Source organism: Dendronephthya gigantea, unplaced genomic scaffold, assembly GCF_004324835.1.
Source record: "Dendronephthya gigantea isolate DGI-Jeju-01 unplaced genomic scaffold, DenGig_1.0 000036F, whole genome shotgun sequence".
Lineage (NCBI taxonomy): Eukaryota > Metazoa > Cnidaria > Anthozoa > Malacalcyonacea > Nephtheidae > Dendronephthya > Dendronephthya gigantea.
Window position 1 is genome coordinate 1,024,920 of NW_021163046.1, and position 22,507 is coordinate 1,047,426.

The following is a 22,507-nucleotide window of genomic DNA, read 5'->3' on the forward strand; positions in this document are numbered from 1 at the left end:
CGTCTGGGGGGGTGGGGGTTGGGTAGGCTCCGGTCATGTACACATGGGCGTGGATTTCGTGTGTTTACAAGATCGTTTTTATCTAGTTTATCGCTTTGAAGCTCGGTTAATATGATCAAAGGGAACATGCTCCAAATGTTAAGTTACCGTTAATTTCTATTCTAAATTAACGGTGTTTGAAACCCTTTTGACGTAAAAGCGAAGATGTTACCGAGTGTAAAATTAATAGTGTACAGGTTTTTAAAATTCCCCGGTTCCAGTTTACGAATACGGGTAACGTACACAAATCCGTGTCCGGAGAATGGAAAAGGAATTTAATTTAAGAAACTCAAAATATTCCGACGTAAGAAAACAGATCAGTTTGATCCGTCTCAGTGTTTGCCCGCGTTTACACACAGACGAACCAGAAGACCGGAGAACTATCTTTCGCTTGCCCAAGTTCGTCCAGACGAATGATCCGTCTCTAGTCAGTAGAAATCGGGCCATTATTCTTGAAAATGGTCGAATCAAACGAATCTTTTATAGCTTGTAAAATACACATTATTAATTTAACTTTAGGATCAAAAGAAAATTCTGATTGTAATTTATTTACAGCCAATTTTGTGGAAACTTTTAAAGCGGTTCACCAATATATAACATTGTACTTGTACTCTCACCGAATGTTATAACTTGTACAAGTTATAACTTGTACTTGTACTCTCGCCGAATGTTATAACTTGTACAAGTTATAACTTATACTTGTACTCTCACCGAATGTTATAACTTGTACAAGTTATAACTTGTTCTCTCACCGAGTCACTGTCCCGTCGTAAAATGCACTAGAATGGATAAGCCTACTTATTCAGCACTCGTTGGAGTGTTGTTGTTTGCAATGCATATTATAATATTTGCGTCTATTTATAGCATAGTATGTTTATTATTTTGTCCTACAAAAATCGCGTCGTGTGCGCCTGGCTTTACTCCGTGCGATTGAAATATTTCTCTTTATTTTGCTTGACGATACTATTTAATATAAATCAACTGTTGCTATCATGAGAAAAAATAGCAAGGATGAAGTTGTGTGTTTCAAATAATTATATCACCCGGCCTCGCTCTCTGTTAATAAATTTCATGAGGCATCTGAAACAGTGTTTGGAAAACTTTAAGCGGAATCTGGTATGTATTATTTCCTGGACATAGCGATGATTCTAAAATAATGGCTAGCATGTTCCAGATCATCTTTTTCAAAGTAAACTGCGCCAAGATAGAGGTAGGAATGAAGAACATCCTTATGATTTGGTCCTAGTTTCTCTGATTGGATATTTAGTGCCCGTTGAAGATAATCTCTGGCGCAATCCAGATCCCGTTTTGATAGACACAAAATACCCAGTCGGTGGAATGAACTAGCAACGTCAACATGGTTTGGCCCCAATTGTTCTAACTGAATTTTCAGCGCTCGTTGACAATAATCACAGGCTTGCTCCAAATCACCTTTTTTCTGACACACAATACCCAGGTTGTTGTATGAAGCAGCAACCTTAACATGATTTGGCCCCAATTGTTCTAACTGAATTTTCAGCGCTTTTTGATAATAATCATTAGCTTGCTCCAAATCACCTTTTTCACCACACACAATACCCAGGTTGCTGTATGTATTAGCAACATTAACATGGTTTGGCCCCAATTGTTCTAACTGAATTTTAAGCGCTCGTTGATAATAATCATTAGCTTGCTCCAAATCACCTTTAGCACGATATACATTACCGAGGTTGTTGTATAAGGTAGCAATTTTTCTATGATTTGGCCCTAATTCTTTTAATTGAATTTTCAGTGCTTGTTGATAAAAATCATGAGCTTGCTCCAAATTACCTTTATTCAAACACACATTACCCAGGTTGTTGTATGAAATAGCAACGTCAACATGGTTTGGCCCCAATAATTCTGTTTTAATTTTCAGTGCTCGTTGATAATAATCATTAGCTTGCTCCAAATCACCTTTATCACTACACACAGCACCCAGGTTGTTGTATGAAGTAGCAAGTTCAATATGGTTTGGCCCCAATTGTTCTAACTGAATTTTCAGTGCTCGTTGATAATAATCATACTCTTGCTCCAAATCACCTTTATCCCTACACATAATACCCAGGTTGTTGTATAAGCCAGCAACTTCACGATGGTTTTCCCCTAAATATACTAATTGAATTTTCAAAGCTCGTTTATAATAATCAATACCTTCCTTCAAATCACCTTTTTCATGATACACAACACCCAAGTTCATGTATAAACCAGCAACATCACTATGATTTGGCCCTAATTGTTCTAATAGAATTTTCAGTGCTTTTTGAAAATAATTAGTAGCCTTCTCCAAATCATCTTTCTTACGACATATGTTACCCAGGTTGCTGTATAAGGTAGCAAAGTGTCTATGATTTGGCTCTAATTCTGCTAATAGAATTTTCAGAGCTTGTTGATAATAATCATTAGCTTGCTCCAAATCACCTTTGTCATTACACACAGCACCCAGATTTGTGTATGAAGTAGCAACGTCAACATGGTTTGGCCCCAATTGTTCCAACTGAATTTTCAGTGCTCGTTGATAATAGTCATTTGCTTGCTCCAAATTACCTTTATCCTTACACACATTACCAATGATGGTGTACGACCTAGCAACGCCAACGTTGTTCTCTCCTAATTGTTCTAAGGTAATTTCCAGAGCCTGCTGACAATAATCATAAGCTTGGTCCAGATCACCTTTATCACGATACACATTACCCAGACTGGTGTAGCAACCAGCAACATAAATGTGCTTTGGCCCTAACCGCTGCAACGCAATTTTCAGTGTCTGCTGGAAAATTTTCAACGAGAGGTCAAACTCGGAAAAGTTAGATAGAGCTATTCCAAAAAAAGTATATATTTCCCAGATTTCAGTTTCATCAAATGCTGAACTCATTGAGGATAGCGCTTCATTTGGAAACAATTTGTCAATTTCTGCGAGAAATGCCTTCAAATGTGAAATTATTTTAATTTTATCTTTCCTATCTCTGAAAGAATATAATGTTCTTGTCACGTTGAGAATTACTGAATTGCCAACGTCAGTTTTTTTCGAAAGACAAAGCAATTTGATCATATCATGGACAACACGGTGCAGGCGGATATCTCCCTCTTTATTTCCCACATGAACAAACAATGAGCAGTGTTTTATTGGAAGAATGATATCCTCGGCATCCAACTCTTCTTCTTGCTGCTGAACGTATTTCACAACAAGATCAAGCGGTAGTGGTTTAAACGATATCAAAGAGAAAAATTTAAATGTATCTTCTAGAATTTTGTTTTTTTCCGCACATTTTGTAACAGCTAAAAGCACAGCTGCACTCATGGTGGATGAATATGCTGCTGAATTTGTCTGCTTGAGATGCTCTTCTGTTAATTCTCTTTTCCCTTTTTCAAGCTTTTCTAAATAATCCGGCCACGAAAAATCTGAACGAATCTCGATGACTTCTCTCATATACACGCCTGCGGCAGCTATTGCCAGTGGTTGATGATCTAACTTCTCTGCAACCTCCTCTAGTAATGGATCATTGACGTCTGTTCTTGATAACTGGGCAAGAAGCTGGCGACACTCTTGGTCATTCATACCGAGACTAAGTGAAATATGTTTACTTGACAAGCTGTCGGAAGGAACTGCATTTGTGTTTTGTGTCGTCACTATGATTTGACCGTTATTCCAAACATCGTCGCCCATCAGAGGCAGTAGTTGGGCAATGAGCTCGAGATTTTCCACGTTGTCGACGATAATCCACCACTTCTTCCAATTCTTAATTTTTCTGCAAATTTGCGATCTTAAATCTTTTATTTTCTTATCTTTTGGGTTTGATGAACTTAATGTAGTTTGTAATACGCTCTCGTTGCAATTCAGGCGACGACAAAAATCTTCGTACGAGTGGAGAAGTGAATCCAAATCTTTTCCGTCCAATGTCATCACAAACATTGCTTCCTGCAACCAACCAACTTCGGAATAGATACTTTCACAAACCTGTCTGGCGAGTTGGGATTTTCCACTGCCTGGATTCCCAGAGATGTAGAAATATGTAAGTTTGTCGTTATTGTCGCTGCGCAACTTTTCAAGATCTTCTCTTATCTCGTGTATCTTGTCAGAACGAGAAACGACTTCATGAGTTGGTTTGGGAGGTAGAATTTGAAAGGATTTATAGAGATTTTTTACTCGAACGACTTCGTTGCTTGACAGTCCTAATGCATTCAATGCATTTATAACGTCTGTTGTCTTGGTTTGAAAGTCTGCATCATTCAGAGTTTTTTCAGCTTTATGAGTTATTTCATTTCGTAGTTTTCTTAGATTATCGATTTCAGTTTTTTGCGTTGGATTAAGGCTTGCACCAATCGATTTGGAAAAAAGAATTGCATCAAAAAGTACAGTACAATCCCAATTATATGCATTTCCATTTTGAAATTTGGACTGAAGCATTTTCTTATTTGGTCTTCCTCGTGATTTTTCGAGATTAAACAACTGACTACCACTTACGTTTGTGTCATCCCATGCTCCAAGAGAAGCCTGGTAACGTTTGTTCCATTCCTGAATAAAGAAACTTCTTAATTCCTTCCTCACAACGTCACTGACAATGTAGTCTGCTCGAATGAAGTTTTGTCTTTCCTCGCTTTCCCATGGTATACCAGACATTTTTCGACGCTAAAAAAATGAGAAACGTTTTTGTAATTCGGAAAGCCCGAGAAGTCATGTAGAAATAATTGTATCTCTGCTGCAAACTAATAACAAACAAACTACGCAGACGAACTTAAAAGAAGAATTTCATTTTTAAAACACATTTGAATGTAGGCAAGTTAGGCCATTAGGAAATAGACGATTGTTAGAAACTTAGAAAGATTGCGCAGTAGTTGTTCGGTTCACTCGTTTTGTGTTGTATTTAAAAATCATAATTACCTGGAACCAAGTTGAAAAACACTATCCCACGTTAAGGTTGGGTAAACCAGTAAAACACAGTCAAATTTTTCCTCTTCGCAAAGTTGTATGAAGTCCCAATAGCGCCTATCATCTTTCAACTATTCTTATGAAATTTATATCATGCTGATTATGCGGTCTACTGACCTGGCCCTTGTTGCTCAGTGAAAGATAATGATCGTTCTAAAAGGGCTTACCAAGCGAATTTGTACAAAATATGTGGTGACTATTTGTTAACTTCACAAAAATCTATTACAGAGTACTAAATTCGTGCAGTTTATTTTACGAATTCAGTAATAATCTTAAAATCCCACTCCCCTTCCCCCAGGATCAATTTTGAGTAAAATAAAGTCATTTGCCGAGATTCTTTGCGTAAATATTGTATACCGGGGGGGAGGGGGGAGGGATGGGAAAACGTGACGCAAAAAAAAGTCTACAATTTTTTTTTCCAGGATTGTACTTCTAGTCGCTCATTTAAAGCCATAAATATGATAGTTATAATTAAGTTTGAAAATATAGTTCAAGTACACACTTCCCATATTGCTCTCTCGTAATCAAAACTGCCCAACAAACAAATAACTATGTCCCACAAATTCTGAAACTATTGAATATAGATACCGTCGTCTCGCTCACATAATTCGACCATCATGTGACAAGCTAAGTGTTTTCCGCAATTTCAAACAAGGGTGCGGAATATGCGCTAGTTTTTTTATCAACACACGATATTTATATGATCAGGCATTACTGTGTGTTTTGTTTGAAAATAAACAAAAAATTAGCCTGGCTTTTTAGCCTTAAAAGGGTCCCCAAGAGCCATACGAATTCACGCATTAACGTCCCAGAATAATCGAAATAACGCGTCACGCAAAAACAGGAAGAAAATTTCACGTTCACGCCGAGGCTAAAAGAGAGCATGCATGCCTAATTGAATTCGACAAAATAAATGACAACATCAAACATAAATAGAAAGTCAGAAACAGTCCAAAAAAAACTTTTGAGATATTTTCTGTGGGATCTAGCCATTTTTGGATCAGCCGGTATCACGTAATCACGCTATTTCGCAAAATAATTCACGAAATCCGCCGCTTAGATTTAAACATTCCCGGCTCTCGCTAATATTTGAGTTTACCATTTCACGCACCGAAAATAATTTAATCCCGTGATAACGACCGAAATAAACGCTTCACGTAAAAATCATGGGGGGGGGGTAAAACTTTAGACAAACTGATCTGAGTTGCAAAATATTCTTCACAAATTTGATCTGTCGTCTACATATGGAGACATGACCAAAACAATCAACTCAATACTAATACAAACCTCGATATTATTTCAAATGTTTCATCTTTGTTAACGATGAAGTTTACGTAGTTTCTTTACCAGCCAAGATATTAACATAACTCGTAAGCGAGGTCTACATTATCAGAAGTTGAGAAGCGATTGTCAACGACTCAATTCGTCTATTTCATCTGAATACGAAAACGAGACGAATTTTGTTATGTATGCTATCTTAAAAGCTTTTGTGTATGTAAACAGGAAACTAACTGAAAGGGAAATTCCCCGCTTTTGATATTGCATTCGAATGAAATAAAAGACATAAAATGTCTTTAAAATCCTGTATCGTGATTCTCAAACCTTTGCAATAGCTTTTGGCCTTTTGCTACTCCAACTGCTTGTTTTTTTTTTGCCCAAACACAAGAAGGCAAGAACAGTACCATGGTTGTGTGATAAATTGACAGTTGAGGTATTTCCCTTTTGCTTTTGATATTGCATTCAATAAAAATGACAGTGACAAATAACAATTTAATCAACTTGTAACAGAAACATAAACACGAGCAATGTCTCGATATAAGAGGGAAAATAGACAGACGACAAAACAATTATTAACAGACAATTATTCTGAAGCATGAATTTCAACATTCGCTACCTATTGTGTGTGGACCGATGGCGTACACAACACAATAAAACAACAATGATTTGGGTTTCAAAATTGATTATACATAGTATAATTACAATCTGAAGCTATATAATTCAAAGAAAAGGAAGAAAATATATAAGTATTTATTTTGACTAAACCCCTCTACTTAGTTTCCTGTACTTACATTTGTCCAAACCACTGTTTAGATGAACATAACAAACAAAACAACCCTTAAATTCGCTACTTTTATAGCTCAAAAATATTTAACTTCGCTTCGTCTCTTTGGCAATGTTTCCTTGTGTTCGTGCATTTTGTTTTCGGGCGCACTTGTGTACCCTCGTTACTTTATGTTATATAAGTCTATAAGTCAACGAAACAGTGTGGTTGGTGGATAGTTTGATTTTGAATGTCATATCTCAAAGAATCATGCGTCAGAACTAATAAAACATATTCTTACAGGTTTATGAGAAGTACTCACAAACTTGATGATATATTCTTAACGTTTTAACTTTTAGTCTAAGCAAGAAAGGATTTAAAACGAAACTAAACAACGATTGAATGCATGTCCAAGAATTTTGTTTTCTTCCGCGCATTTTTTAACGGCTAAAAGCACAGCTGTACTCATAGTGGATGAATATGCTGCTGAATTTGTCTGCTGAAGACCTACCTCTGTTACTTCTCTTTTTCCTTTTCAAGCTTTTCTAAGTAATCCCGCCAAGAAAAATCTGAGCGAATCTCGATAGCTTGTCTCATATACGCGGCTGAGGCAGCCATAGCCAGTGGTTGACGATCTAACTTCTCTGCCACCTCATCTAGTAATGAATCATTGACATCAGTTCTTGATAACAGGGCAAGAAGCTGGCGACACTCTTGGTCATTCATACCGAGACTAAGTGAAATATGTTTACTTGACAAGCTGTCGGAAGCATAGAGATTATAAATAACACTAGAGGGGTCATCGAGGAGAAATTGGGGAGCGCGTTAATGGGGGCAAATTCAAGTCCCGGATGTTCACTCATTCACGATGTCCGAGGCCAAAATAAGTCGTTTTTAACGAGTTTTTTCGGTCTCTAAATGTTTTTCTGCCTAAAATATAATTTCAGGATCTCTAAATTAGTAAAACCAGTTTCAAAAAGCACTGTTTTTCCTTAAAAAACCGGCAAAGCGACCTAAATAACGAATATAATTTTTTTAAAATTGTTGCTAACGTGGTTGCTAAGGAGGCATTGATCTAGCCAATCAGCGCTTGGCTTAGCATCCGGGACTTGAATTTGCCCCCCATTATCGCGCTCCCTTTTTTGACTGATGTTTTTGATACCAATGCCTCCTCTAGTGTTATTTATAATCTCTATGGTCGGAAGGAACTGCATTTGTGTTTTGTGTCGTCACTATGATTTGACCGTTATTCCAAAAATCGTCGCCCATCAGAGGCAGTAGTGGGGAAATGAGCTCGAGATTTTCCACATTGTCGACGATAATCCACCACTTCTTCCAATTCTTAATTCTGTTGGATATTTGCGATCTCAAATCTTTGATTTTCTCATCTTTTGGTTTAGAAGAGCTCAAAAGATCTTTTAATACTCTTTCGTTGCAATTTAGCTTACGACAAAAATCTTCATAGGAATATAAAAGAGAATCTAAATCCTTCACGTTCAATGTCATTACAAACATTGCTTCGTGCTTCGCGTGAACGTTTTTCCCAATATCTTCACAAACTTGTCTGGTGAGTTCAGATTTTCCACTTCCGGGATTTCCAGAGATGTAAAAATATTTAAGTTTGTCGTCGTTATCGCTGCGCAACTTTTCAAGATCCTCTCTTATCTCGCGTATCTGGTCAGAACGAGAAACGACTTTATGGGTCGGTGCAGGAGGAAGAATTTTAAACGATGCAAAGAGTTTCTTTATTCGAACGACCTCATTGGTTGACAGTCTCAGTGCACGCAACGCTTTCTCAACTTTTGTTGTTATGGTTTGAAAGTCTTTATCAGTTAGCCTATTGTCAGGTATTTCATGAGTTATTTTATTTCGAAGTTTTCTAAGATCATGAAGTTTATTCTTTTGGGTCCTGTTAAAACGAGACGAAATTTGTTATATATGCTATCTTAAAAGCTTTTGTGTATGTAAACAGGAAACTAACTGAAAGGGGAATTCCCCGCTTTTGATATTGCATTCGAATGAAATAAAAGACATAAAATGTCTTTAAAATCCTGTATCGTGATTCTCAAACCTTCGCAATAGCTTTTGCAACTCCAACTGCTTGTTTTTTTTGCCCAAACACAAGAAGGCAAGAACAGTACCATGGTTGTGTGATAAATTGAAAGTTGGGGTATTTCCCTTTTGGCTTTGATATTGCATTCAATAAAAATGACAGTAACAAATAAGAATTCAATCAACTTGTAACAGAAACATTAACACGAGCAATGTCTCGATATAACAGGGAAAATAAACAGACGACAAAACTGATCGTGATACAACAGACAATTATTCCGAAGCATGAATTTCAACATACGCTTCCTATTGTGTGGTGGTGGATAGTTTGATTTTGAATGTCATATCTCAAAGAATCATGCGTCGTCTAAACTAATAAAACATATTCCTACAGGCTTATGCAGTATACTCACCAACTTGATGATATATTCTTCACTTTTTAACTTATAGTCTAAACAAGAAAGATGAATTATTATAAAATTCATATTTTATATCATGCTGATTATTCGGTCTGCTGCCTGCTGGCGTTGTGTGCAAGATAATAGTGAGCTTAAGCAAGTGACGTTTTTGACAACACAAACGGGATGAGTAACGGCAAAAGACTGGGTCAAGGATTGTGATTGGTGAAAAATAAAAATTTTACTTCCGGTCAACGTACGTGTTGTCAAAAACGTCACTTGCTTAAGCTCACTATTGGTTGTTTCGAAATACTTACCAAGCGAATTTGCAGTTCTCACCATTCATTTCATATTGCGATTATAATTGTTACATTTTAGTTCGAAAAAGAAGATGAAAGCGAGGAAACTCTTCTCTTACACAACACTCAACGAATTCGAATAGCTTGTCTTGTAAGCAACTATTGACAGGGGAATTCCCTTTTTCTTTATATTGCATTCAAATGAAATGAAACGCAAAAACAAAAAATATGAAGTTAACAAACTTGTGTGTAACAGAAGATAGAAACGAGCGATGTCTCGATATAAAACAGAAAATAAACTGACGACAAAACTGTTCGTATTACAGAGGAAAATTACTCTGAAGCATGAAACATAAAGTTCATCGCAAGCCATGTATTGCGTGGGTGGTGATATTTGAGACAGTCTATTTACATCTGCTCCTAATACTCTGAAGAACGTTATATAATTATGTTATATAAATAATTGGGTTTATTTTGACTAATCTAAATCTGCCGTCACCAACAAAATTAAATAACTTGTTCGTCTTCCTGATATTAAAATCATCTTTTTCCAGTGATCAAACTATCAAGCTCAAATTAAAATAACTAACCCTAAATAATTTATAATTAGGCAAAGAGAATATATTTAAAATACCTGGTCAATGTGACCAACGAGTCTTTGGATTTACAAAGCACTGATTCAAATAATAGTTAAGACTTCAAGCGACGTCTCTGCGATCACAGTCGCCGAACTTTTCTCGGACACGGCTGCGATATTAATAAGGTACCTGGTGAACAGCAAGTTATTCTGATATTTGCTGATATTTGATAAATCCATAACTCCAGAATTGGTTAAACATAATCGGTAATTTATTATACAAGGGAGAAGGAAACATCTCAAAGTTGGGAATGGGTGCAAGGGTCAAGGGGCACTTTTGGGTAAGAAAAGGGCAGCTAAGGGGCTGTTTACATGAGCCCGGCTACCCAAGATTCAGCGAAGCATGAGATGATTTTGAGGTATTGAAATGAGCAGATAACATGATCCTGGCAGTCGTATAATCACCACAACAATAGCATGCGCTTGTTTGGTGTCGCTTCGTTGAATCTCGGGTAACCGGGCTCATGTAAACAGCCCCTAAAACATGTATAAAGGTGGTTAATTGTTAAATATGCTGGTTAAAGGGCACTTTTGATTATTTGAAACATTAATGGGGGGTGCATGCCATGTACCCCCGGGTCCCGACGCCTCTGTTTGTATAGACAGCTTTATGTGTCGAAACCTGATGTTTAAAAATAATCAAGGGCTATAATTAATGCAAACAATTAGTAAATTCATTCCATTGAATTTTAAATTATTGCAGATTCCGAAGTCTTTATATTCTTAATCCTGGGTATTTCAAGTGAATTACCAAAAATGTGTCTAAATTCTTGCATCAAAGTAAAACTGGCCGACCAAATCGTTGCAATATTATGTCCATGGCCCAATGATGATATTCCTCAGCTTTCTCTAGATCGTCTTGTTTAAAGCATACAGCGCCCAGCTGTATTGTTCTAATCGAATCTTTAGTGTTCTAATTGTTCTAATCGAATCTTCAGTGCCCGTTGATAATAATCACCAGACTGTTCCAGATCACCATTATGATAAAACATATTTCCCTGGTTGTGGTAAGAATTAGATACGTCAATATGGTACTGTCCTAATTGTTCTACTCGAATCTTCAGTGCCTGTTGATAATAATCACCAGACTGTTCCAGATCACCTTTACTATGAAACACATTACCCAGGTTGTTGTAAGACTTAGCTACGTCAATATGGTTCTCTCCTAATTGTTCTAATCAAATCTTCAGCGCCCGCTGATGATAATCACTGGCCTCTTCCAGATAACCTTTAAGATAAAACACATTTCCCAGGTTGTTGTAAGAATTAGCTACGTTAATATGGTTCTTTCCTAATTGTTCTAAGCGAATCTTCAGCGCCCGCTGATGATAATCACCAGACTGTTCCAGATCACCTTTATCCGAACACAAAACACCCAGGTTGTTGTAAGAATTAGAAACGTCAATATGGTTCTCTCTTAATTGTTCTAATTGCATCTTCAGCGCCCGCTGATGATAATCACTGGCCTGTTGCAGATCACCTTTGTCAGAACACGCAACACCCAGGTTGTTGTAAGAATTAGCTACGTGAATATGGTTCTCTCCTAATTTTTCTAATCGAATCTTCAGCGCCCGCTTATAATAATCACCAGCCTGTTCCAGATCACCTTTACGATGAAACACATTACCCAGGTTGTTGTAAGAATTAGCTACGTGAATATGGTTTTCTCCTAATTGTTCTAATTGAATCTTCAGCGCCCGCTGATTATAATCACTGGCCTGTTCCAGATCACCTTGGTCAGAAGACACAACACCCAGGTTGTTGTAACAATTAGCAACGTCAATATGGTTCTCTCCTAATTGTTCTAAGCCAATCTTCAGCGCCCGCTGATAATAATCACTTGCCTGTTTCAGATCACCTTTGTCAGAACACACAACACCCAGGTTGTTGTAAGAATTAGCTACGTGAATATGGTTCTCTCCTAATTGTTCTAATTGAATCTTCAGTGCCCGCTGATAATAATCACTAGCCTGTTCCAGATCACCTTTACGAAAAAACACACTAGCTAGGTTGTTGTAGGAATTAGTTACGTTAATATGGTTCATTCCTAATTGCTCTAAGCGAATCTTCAGCGCCCGCTGATGACAATCACTGGCCTGTTCCAGATCACCTTTATTAGAACACACAACACCCAGGTTGTTGTAAGAATTAGCTACGTCAATATGGTTCTCTCCTACTTGTTCTAATTGAATCTTTAGCGCGCGCTGATGATAATCACTGGCCTGTTCCAGATCACTTTTATCAGAACACACAACACCCAGGTTGTTGTAAGAATTAGCTACGTAAATATTGTTCTCCCCTAATTGTTCTAATTGAATCTTCAGCGCCCGCTGACGATAATCACTGGCCTGTTCCAGATCACCTTTATCAGAACACACAGCACCCAGGTTGTTGTAAGAATTAGCTACGTGAATATGGTTCTTTCCTAATTGTTCTAATTGAATCTTCAGCGCCCGCTGACAATAATCACTGGCCTGTTCCAGATCACCTTTACGATAAAACATATTACCCAGGCTGTTGTAAGACTTAGCTACGTCAATATGGTTCTCTCCTAATTGTTCTAATTGAATCTTCAGCGCCCGCTGATGATAATCACTGGCCTGTTTCAGATCACCTTTACGATAAAACATATTACCCAGGTTGTTGTAAGACATAGCTACGTCAATATGGTTCTCTCCTAATTGTTCTAATTGAATCTTCAGCGCCCGCTGATGATAATCACTGGCCTGTTCCAGATCACCTTTGTCAAAACACAAAGCACCCAGGTTGTTGTAAGAATGAGCTACGTCAATATGGTTCTCTCCTAATTGTTCTAATTGAATCTTTAGCGCCCGCTGATGATAAACACCAGACTGTTCCAGATCACCTTTATCAGAACAAAAAACACCCAGGTTGTTGTAAGACTTAGCTACGTCAATATGGTTCTCTCCTAATTGTTCTAATCGAATCTTCAGTGCACGTTGATAATAATCACCAGACTGTTCCGGATCACCCTTACGATAAAACACATTACCCAGGTTGTTGTAAGAATAAGCTACGTCAATATGGTTCTGGCCTAATTTTTTTAATCGAATCTCTAGCGCCTGCTGATGATAATCACTGGCCTGTTCCAGATCACCTTTACGATAAAACACATTACCCAGGTTGTTGTAAGAATTAAGTACGCTAATATGGTTCTGGCCTAATTTTTCTAATCGAATCTTTAGCGCCCGCTGATGGTAATCACTGGCCTGTTCCAAATCACCTATATTGTAGCACAGATTACCCAGGTTTTCGTAAGTACAAGCTATATGAGCATGATTCTCGCCTAATTGTTCTAATTGAATCTTCAGCGCCCGCTGACGATAATCACTGGCCTGTTCCAGATCACCTTTACGATAAAACATATTACCCAGGTTGTTGTAAGACTTAGCTACCTCAATATGGTTCTCTCCTAATTGTTCTAATTGAATCTTCAGCGCCCGCTAATGATAATCACTGGCCTGTTTCAGATCACCTTTACGATAAAACATATTACCCAGGTTGTTGTAAGACATAGCTACGTCAATATGGTTCTCTCCTAATTGTTCTAATTGAATCTTCAGCGCCCGCTGATGATAATCACTGGCCTGTTCCAGATCACCTTTGTCAAAACACAAAGCACCCAGGTTGTTGTAAGAATGAGCTACGTCAATATGGTTCTCTCCTAATTGTTCTAATTGAATCTTTAGCGCCCGCTGATGATAAACACCAGACTGTTCCAGATCACCTTTATGAGAACAAAAAACACCCAGGTTGTTGTAAGACTTAGCTACGTCAATATGGTTCTCTCCTAATTGTTCTAATCGAATCTTCAGTGCACGTTGATAATAATCACCAGACTGTTCCGGATCACCCTTACGATAAAACACATTACCCAGGTTGTTGTAAGAATTAGCTACGTCAATATGGTTCTGGCCTAATTTTTTTAATCGAATCTCTAGCGCCTGCTGATGATAATCACTGGCCTGTTCCAGATCACCTTTACGATAAAACACATTACCCAGGTTGTTGTAAGAATTAGCTACGTGAATATGGTTCTTTCCTAATTGTTCTAATTGAATCTTCAGCGCCCGCTGATTATAATCACTGGCCTGTTCCAGATCACCTTTACGATGAAACATTTTACCCAGGCTGTTGTAAGAATTAGCTACGTAAATATTGTTCTCCCCTAATTGTTCTAATTGAATCTTCAACGCCCGCTTACAATAATCACTGGCCTGTTTAAGATCACCTTTATCAGAACACACATTACCCAGGTTGTGGTAAGAATTAGCTACTTCAATATGGCTCTCCCCTAATAGTTCTAATTGAATCTTCAGTGCCCGCTGATAATAATCACCAGCCTGTTCCAGATCACCTTTACGATAAAACATATTACCCAGGTTGTTGTAAGACTTAGCTACGTCAATATGGTTCTCTCCTAATTGTTCTAATTGAATCTTCAGCGCCCGCTGATGATAATCACTGGCCTGTTTCAGATCACCTTTACGATAAAACATATTACCCAGGTTGTTGTAAGACATAGCTACGTCAATATGGTTCTCTCCTAATTGTTCTAATTGAATCTTCAGCGCCCGCTGATGATAATCACTGGCCTGTTCCAGATCACCTTTGTCAAAACACAAAGCACCCAGGTTGTTGTAAGAATGAGCTACGTCAATATGGTTCTCTCCTAATTGTTCTAATTGAATCTTTAGCGCCCGCTGATGATAAACACCAGACTGTTCCAGATCACCTTTATCAGAACAAAAAACACCCAGGTTGTTGTAAGACTTAGCTACGTCAATATGGTTCTCTCCTAATTGTTCTAATCGAATCTTCAGTGCACGTTGATAATAATCACCAGACTGTTCCGGATCACCCTTACGATAAAAGACAATACCCAGGTTGTTGTAAGAATTAGCTACGTCAATATGGTTCTGGCCTAATTTTTTTAATCGAATCTCTAGCGCCTGCTGATGATAATCACTGGCCTGTTCCAGATCACCTTTACGATAAAACACATTACCCAGGTTGTTGTAAGAATTAAGTACGCTAATATGGTTCTGGCCTAATTTTTCTAATCGAATCTTTAGCGCCCGCTGATGGTAATCACTGGCCTGTTCCAAATCACCTATATTGTAGCACAGATTACCCAGGTTTTCGTAAGTACAAGCTATATGAGCATGATTCTCGCCTAATTGTTCTAATTTATTTTTCAGTTCCTGTTGAAAAAAATCCATCGAGAGTTTGAACTCAGAAAAATAAGATAGTGTTTTCCCGAAAAAACAATACACCTCAGTTATTTCAGTTTTATCAAAGTCTGCGCTCAATAAAGATAACGCTTGATTCGGAAACAATCTGTTGATTTCTGTGTGAAATACTTTCAAATGTGGAATCATTTTAATTATATCTTTCCTATTCTTGAAGGAATACATTGTTTTCACAACGTTGTGAATTACTCTTTTTATATTTCCACTTTTATTTGAAATTTCATTTTCGGGTGAAATGTCGTAGTTAATATGTTCTTTTGAAGGAAAAATCAATTTGATCACCTCGTGGACAACACGATGCAGGCGTATATCACCGTCTTTATTCCCAACATGAACAAACAACGAGCAGTGTTTTATAGGAAGAATGATATCCTCGACATCCAACTCTTCCTCTTCCTGCTGAACGTATTTCACAACAAGATCAAGTGGTAGTGGTTCAAACGATATCAAAGAGAAAAGGTTGAATGCATGTCCAAGAATTTTGTTTTCTTCCGCACATTTTGTAACAGCTAAAAGCACAGCTGCACTCATGGTGGATGAATATGCTACTGAATTTGTCTGCTTGAGACGCTCTTCTGTTAATTCCCTTTTTCCTTTGTTAAGCTTTTCTAAATAATCTGGCCACGAAAATTTTCGATGACACTCGTTGGCTTGTCTCATATACACGACTGCCGAAGCCATTGCCAGTGGTTGATGATCTAACTTCTCTGCCACCTCATCTAGTAATGAATCATTGACGTCTGTTCTTGAAAACAGGGAAAGAAGCTGGCGACACTCTCGGTCATTCATACCGAGACTAAGTGAAATATGTTTACTTGACAAACTGTAGGAAGGAACTGCATTTGTGTTTTGTGTCGTCACTATGATTTGACCATTATTCCAAACATCGCCGCCCATCAGAGGCAGTAGTGGGGAAATGAACTCGAGATTTTCCACATTGTCGACGATAATCCACCACTTCTTCCAATTCTTAATTTTGTTGGATATTTGCGATCTCAAATCTTTGATTTTCTCATCTTTTGGTTTAGAAGAGCTCAAAAGATTTTTTAAAACGATTTCGTTGCAATTTAGCTTACGACAGAAATCTTCATAGGAATATAAAAGAGAATCTAAATCTTTTCCATTCATTGTCATTACAAACATTGCTTCGTCCTTCACATGAGCATCTTCGCAAATATCTTCACAAACTTGTCTGGCGAGTTGAGATTTTCCACTTCCGGGATTCCCAGAGATGTAAAAATATGTAAGTTTGCCATCGTTATCGCTGCGCAACTTTTCAAGATCCTCTCTTATCTCGTGTATCTTGTCAGAACGAGGCACGACTTCATGAGTTGGCTTGGGAGGTAGATCTTGGAAGGATTTATAGAGGTTTTTAATTCGAACGGCTTCATTGCTTGACAGTCCTAATGCATTCAATGCATTTATAACATCTGTTGTCTTGGTTTGAAAGTCGGCATCATTCAGCGTTTTTTCAGGTTTATGAGTTATTTCATTTCGTAGTTTTCTCAGATTATCGATTTCTGTTTTTAGCGTTGGATTAAGGGTTGCACCAATCGATTTGGAATAAAGAATTGCATCAAAAAGTACAGTACAATCCCACTCATTTGTATCTCCGTGATTAAATTTGGACTGAAGCGTTGCTTTATTTGGTCTTGCTCGTAATTGCTCGAGATTAAACAACTGACTACCACTTACGTTTGTGTCATCCCATGCTCCAAGAGAAGCCTGGTAAAGTTTGTTCCATTCCTGAATAAAGAAACGTCTCAATTCCTCCCTTACGACATCACTGACAATGTAGTCTGCTCGAATGTAGTTTTGTCTTTCCTCGCTTTCCCATGGTATACCAGACATTTTTCGACGCTAAAAAAATAAGAAACATTTTTGTAATTCGGAAAGCGCGAGAAGTCATGTAGAATTAATTGTATCTCTGTTGCAAACTAATAACAAACAAACTACGCAGACGAAATTAAAGGAAGAATTTCATTTTTTAAAACACATTTGAATGTAGGCAGGTTAGGCAATTAGGAAATAAACGTTTTGTAGAAACTTAGAAAGATTGCGCAGTAGTTGTTCGGTTCACTAGTGTTGTGTTGCTTTATTTAAAGATCGTAATTACCTGGAACCACGTTGAAAAACACTATTTCATCATTTTCATGTTAAGGTTGGGTAGACCAGTTAAACACAGTCAAATTCTTCTTCTGCGCAAAGTTGTCTGAGTTCCGAATAGCACCTATCATCTTTCAACTATTCTTATGAAAGATGGTTTGTTGATAACTTGAGAGTTGGGGAATCCCGCAATTGTTTCGATTTTGCGTTTGATTACAAAACAACATATGGTGTGCATAGCACAGAAAGATAAACTATATCATTTATATCATGCTGATTATGCGGTCTATAGTGACCTATCGCTTGTTGCTGTATGAAAGTTAATTGTCGTTCAAAAAGGGCTTACTAAGCGAATTTGTAGTTCTCACTGCTCATTTCGCCATAAATATGATTATTAATAATATGATTATTAATACTATCGAGACATGACCAAAACAATGAACACAAAACTAATACAAACCTTCGCAGGTTTCATCTTTGAGAACGATGAAGTTTACGTAGTTTCTTTATCAGCCAAGATATTCACATAAGCGAGGTTCACATTAACAGAAGTTGAGAATCGACTGTCGACGCGCCTCTTTATAAAACGAAAGGAACTTTGTTACATGATATCCCAAAAGCTTTTGAGTATGTAAACAGGAAACTATGACAAAACGAAAGTTAAATTCTCGCCTGTATCTGTTTCGACATGCAGGATCATATTTTTGATTTTTTTGTATTTCGACAGAACCATATATTTGATTTCGTATGATAAAGTTTAAAGACTAGATTCTCTTATATCATGATATATTCTTGAAGACATAAACTGTTTTTTAAAATCTTTATTAAACCTGCATGACTGGGCACATCCCAGTGTAAATATTTTCATGGCAGTTGTATTAATTACATTTCCAAGTCACCTTAATCGACCTTGCCGCCTCATCAGTCTGGTATCGTATGAAAGTCAAACTAATAAAACTCCGTCCAGGAATCCGTCGAATTTTTTAGACTTAGAAGATCATTAGACTTTTCTTCAAAGCGCTATTGTTTCCAGCAGAATGTGAATGAACCGGAAGTTTATTAATTCAGGCTTCATTTTGAAGCGACAATTCACCCAGGCTTTATTTTGTTTTTTTTTTGTTTTTTTTTATTAAGTTTCGTCGTCGCAAGTGTGTTTTGGTGCGAAATATACGTTTATCTGAAAAGTTTATGTGACCGAATTTAACTGCTTTGGCTAATTTTCCGATGCGCGATTTGATTTCGCTCGCATGATACGGCAATTCCTACAAGAGGAACAAATAAACCATTCTTTTCATGCTGTTCGATTAAGTTTAGATTTAATTGGGGTAAGAATATATTTAATACATGTAGATTCTGGTCCTATTTTAATAATATCGCTGCTATTTCGCCGTTCAACAAGATGTGGTCGTGTCCTTGGTCGCGTAGACACGTTGCAGTTAATTTGCACGGGATTGAAGATTTAATATTAGCGCGAATTCCAAAGGCAAAATGTAAGACAAAGTGAACGTATCATGCGGTTTATTTACGTTTTTTAACAATTGAACTTCTATACTTTTTAAAGTACGATTTGCTTCTAAACGTCGCAATCGAACAACATTTAGGTTCGCAAGGCATCTAAATTAAATGAGTATGAACTGTATTGTTTATGTTCAAAAGGGCGCGGCACGCCGGCGCTAACGCCAGAACAGACGTCTTGTTTAAATGAAAAATTAGCCCGGCAAAAAGTAAAAACTTTGGACAAAACGATCCGAGTTGCAAAATATTCTTCACAAATTTGACCTGTCATCTACATATCGAGACGTGACCAAAACCATGAAAACAATACTAATAGTAATACAAACCTCAATATTACTTCACATCTTTCATAAATACGATAGTTACAATTAAGTATAAAAATGTCGATCAAGTACACATTTCCCAAATTGTTCTCTGGTAATGAAAACTATATACGTCCTACAAATTCTGAAAGTATTGAATATAGATGCTGTCTCACTCAGCTACGTAATTCGATCATCATGTGACAAGCTAAGTGTTTTTACGCAACTTCAACATGCAAGGGTGTGGAATACGCGCTTTTATCATCACGCGTATATTATGATAATCAGGGTTTTGGTCGAGGGTCGAGAGTCGAGGGTAGTAAGTCGAGGGTCGAGAGTGAGGTCGAGGGTGAAGTCGAGGGTAAAGTCGAGGGTCGATTTTTATCGCATTTTACAATCGGCAATGTCGAGGGTGAAGCCGAGGGTCAATTGCAGAAATTCACAATTTGCCTATACTAATATTATTAATATTATTATTGTTAATATTTTCTTCTATGCAATATGCGATACAGCGTAATCTATACAAATTACATGTTACAAGTATACATACAGATTGCAGTTGCAATTTATGAATCTTTGGGCATTATATTTTACAAGTCAGACTTCCAAAACGGGTTAAACTTATTAATTAATTCTCTTGCATGAACATCTTGCCATCTTGCAGTCTCACTTTTTTGTTTTTTGATTCCTGTGTCTTAATAATATCCGAGTTGTCACCTCGAATTGCCGACATAGTGGTGAGACGATGCGCCATGTGGTGTCTGTTTTCACTTTACTGAACTCTTGGCTTGGTAAATACAGCTTTCTATCCGCTAGCGAATCTTTCTACTCGAATCTTTGTTGGACTAAAGATAAATATGCCGAAGAAATTGTATAACGAAATTGTGTCCGGGCGTTGTCCGACGAACTGGAGTGGCCATTCCGGTGTGCGGTACGCGGACTGCAAAGGTTCGTTCAAATGCATCGAACCAAGATGTCCTTACAAGGTGCAGTATGGGATCGTGAATACGAAGCAGTTCGATAACTCGAGAGACGGTAATAAAAAAAGTCCTATCCTGAGTCCTAGATATTATACTGTGCCTGCATTTCAGTTTGAAAAACAAGCATCGCAAGTCGTAACGCGTAAATAGCAATGCGAAAATAACAAATATACCACATTCTTCCTATGGCTATTTTACTCTTTCCAGTGAATTCAAAACAACATTGTAACATGCAACTGTTTGCAGAACCGGTGAGCTGCCTGCGTTATTCACATGCAACACTTATAATAGTTTCGGACAATAAGGCGGAAAATATATTACCCTCGACTTCACCCTCGACATTGCCGGTTGTAAAATGCAATAAAATTCGACCCTCGACTTTACTCTCGACCTCACTCTCGACCCTCGACTTTCTACCCTCGACCCTCGACCCTCGACCAAAACCCAAACTCATAATCAAGCATTACTGAGTGTTTTTGTTTGAACTTAATTAATTACTCCGGCGTGAGCGACAATTCGCCCAGGTTTTGTTTTGTTTTTTTTTGTTTTTTTTTTGTTTTTTTTTAATTAAGTTTCGTTATCGCAAGTGTGTTTTGGCGCAAAATATACTTGTATTTGAAAAGTTTATGTGACCGTATTTAACTGCTTTGGCTAATTCTCCGATGCGCGATTTGATTTCGCTCGCATGATACGGCAATTCCTACAAGAGGAACAAATAAACTGCTCTTTTCATGCTGTTCGATTGAGTTTAGATTTAATTGGGGTAAGAAAATATTTAATACATGTAGATTGTTGTCCTATTTTAATAATATCGCTGCTATTTCGCCGTTTAACAAGATGTGGTCGTGTATGGGCGCGTTGAAAAATCGCAGTTTGTATGCACAGGATTGAAAATTTGATATATATAACTATATAAGCGCAAATTCCAAAAGCAAAGTGTAAGACAAAGTGAACGTATCATGCGGTTTATTTACATTTTTAAACAATTGAACTTCTATACTTTTTAAAGCACGATGTGCTTCTAAATGTCACGATCGAACAACATTTAGGTTCGCAAGGCATCTAAATGAATATGAATTGTATTGTTTATGTTCAGAAGCTTTATATTGAAGACTGGCACGTGCGCGGCACGCCGGAGTTAACGCCAGAACAGGCGTCTTCACAAATTTGACCTGTCGTCTACATATCGAGACGTGACCAAAACAATGAACACAATACTAATACAAACCTCAATATTACTTCACATGTTTCATCTTTGATAACGATGAAGTTTACGTAGTTTCTTTACCAGCCAAGATATTCACATAAGCGAGGTTCACATTAACAGAAGTTGAGAATCGATTGTCGACGCGTCTCTTTATAAAACGAAAGGAACTTTGTTATATGATATCCCAAAAGCTTTTGAGTATGTAAATAGGACCCTATGACAAAAACGAAACTTAAATTCTCGTCTGTATCTGTTTCGACAGGATCGTATTTTTGTATTCTTGATTTCGTTCGATAAAGTTTAAAGACTGCATTCTTTTAAATCATGGCTATTCCTAAAGAAATAAGCTGTTTTTTAAAATCTTCATTATACCTGACTGGGCACATTCCAGTGTAAATATTTTCATGGCAGTTGTATTAATTACATTTCCAAGTCACCTTAATCGACCTTGCCGTCCTCGTCAGTCTGGTCTGGTATCGTACGAAGGCCGGTCAAACTGCGTGTTTTGTATATTGGACCATCACATTTAAAATTCCGTCCAGGAATCCGTCGAATTTCTTAGACTTAGAAAATTATTACGCTTTTCTTCAAAGCGCTATTGTTTCAAGCAGAATGTGAATGAACCGGAAGTTTATTAATTCAGGCTTCATTTTCTTGGTTTAGTTGCCATATCCAGTGTCTCATGAAATCAGTGCGCCAATAAATTACATGAT

The 22,507-nt window shown here is 37.4% G+C and overlaps 2 protein-coding genes and 1 long non-coding RNA gene across 13 annotated transcripts; all 3 read right to left on the reverse strand.

Moving 5' to 3' along the window:
* Positions 1-599: 599 nt before the first annotated feature.
* Positions 600-9,955, reverse strand: LOC114525852. 4 transcript variants are annotated; one of them, XM_028547309.1, is made up of 5 exons: positions 9,793-9,955; positions 9,491-9,528; positions 7,537-8,934; positions 6,272-6,365; positions 600-4,684 (listed from the first exon to the last, which is right to left on the reverse strand). In XM_028547309.1, the coding sequence occupies exon 5, from the start codon at positions 4,673-4,675 to the stop codon at positions 1,163-1,165; it is 3,513 nt and encodes a 1,170-aa protein (XP_028403110.1). In that variant the 5' UTR covers positions 4,676-4,684; positions 6,272-6,365; positions 7,537-8,934; positions 9,491-9,528; positions 9,793-9,955; the 3' UTR covers positions 600-1,162. The 4 variants fall into 4 exon arrangements, with proteins under 4 accessions (XP_028403110.1, XP_028403109.1, XP_028403112.1 ...); XM_028547308.1 differs by having other exon boundaries at positions 6,272-6,420; XM_028547311.1 differs by lacking the exon at positions 7,537-8,934.
* Positions 9,956-10,892: 937 nt separating this feature from the next.
* LOC114525969 (tetratricopeptide repeat protein 28-like) lies at positions 10,893-15,691 on the reverse strand. Of its 8 annotated transcripts, XM_028547438.1 has the most exons (5): positions 15,420-15,691; positions 14,916-15,041; positions 13,908-14,033; positions 12,938-13,151; positions 10,893-12,685 (listed from the first exon to the last, which is right to left on the reverse strand). In XM_028547438.1, exons 1-5 carry the CDS (start codon positions 15,652-15,654, stop codon positions 11,590-11,592), a joined length of 1,797 nt encoding a protein of 598 aa, XP_028403239.1. In that variant the 5' UTR covers positions 15,655-15,691; the 3' UTR covers positions 10,893-11,589. The 8 variants fall into 8 exon arrangements, with proteins under 8 accessions (XP_028403239.1, XP_028403241.1, XP_028403238.1 ...); XM_028547440.1 differs by lacking the exons at positions 14,916-15,041; positions 15,420-15,691 and adding an exon at positions 14,412-14,613; XM_028547437.1 differs by lacking the exons at positions 14,916-15,041; positions 15,420-15,691 and having other exon boundaries at positions 10,893-12,143; positions 12,270-12,685; positions 13,908-14,613.
* Positions 15,692-17,221: 1,530 nt separating this feature from the next.
* Positions 17,222-22,258, reverse strand: LOC114525971. Its single transcript, XR_003687283.1, has 3 exons — positions 22,167-22,258; positions 21,816-21,942; positions 17,222-17,544 (listed from the first exon to the last, which is right to left on the reverse strand). It is a non-coding gene; the product is annotated as an uncharacterized LOC114525971 (long non-coding RNA).
* Between the last annotated feature and the right edge of the window lie 249 nt (positions 22,259-22,507).

Coding starts and splice junctions, on each gene's coding strand:
- LOC114525969 (XM_028547436.1), bottom strand. CDS start 14,553: ATGTTTCATCGTAAAGGTGATCTGGAACAGGCCAGTGATTATAATCAG. Junction 13,152..13,907: donor TAATATGTTTTATCGTAAAG/GTGATCTGAAAC, acceptor GTTTTGACAAAG/GTGATCTGGAACAGGCCAGT. Junction 12,686..12,937: donor AACCATATTGACGTAGCTAA/GTCTTACAACAG, acceptor TTACGTAGCTAA/TTCTTACAACAACCTGGGTG.
- LOC114525852 (XM_028547311.1), bottom strand. CDS start 4,675: ATGTCTGGTATACCATGGGAAAGCGAGGAAAGACAAAACTTCATTCGA.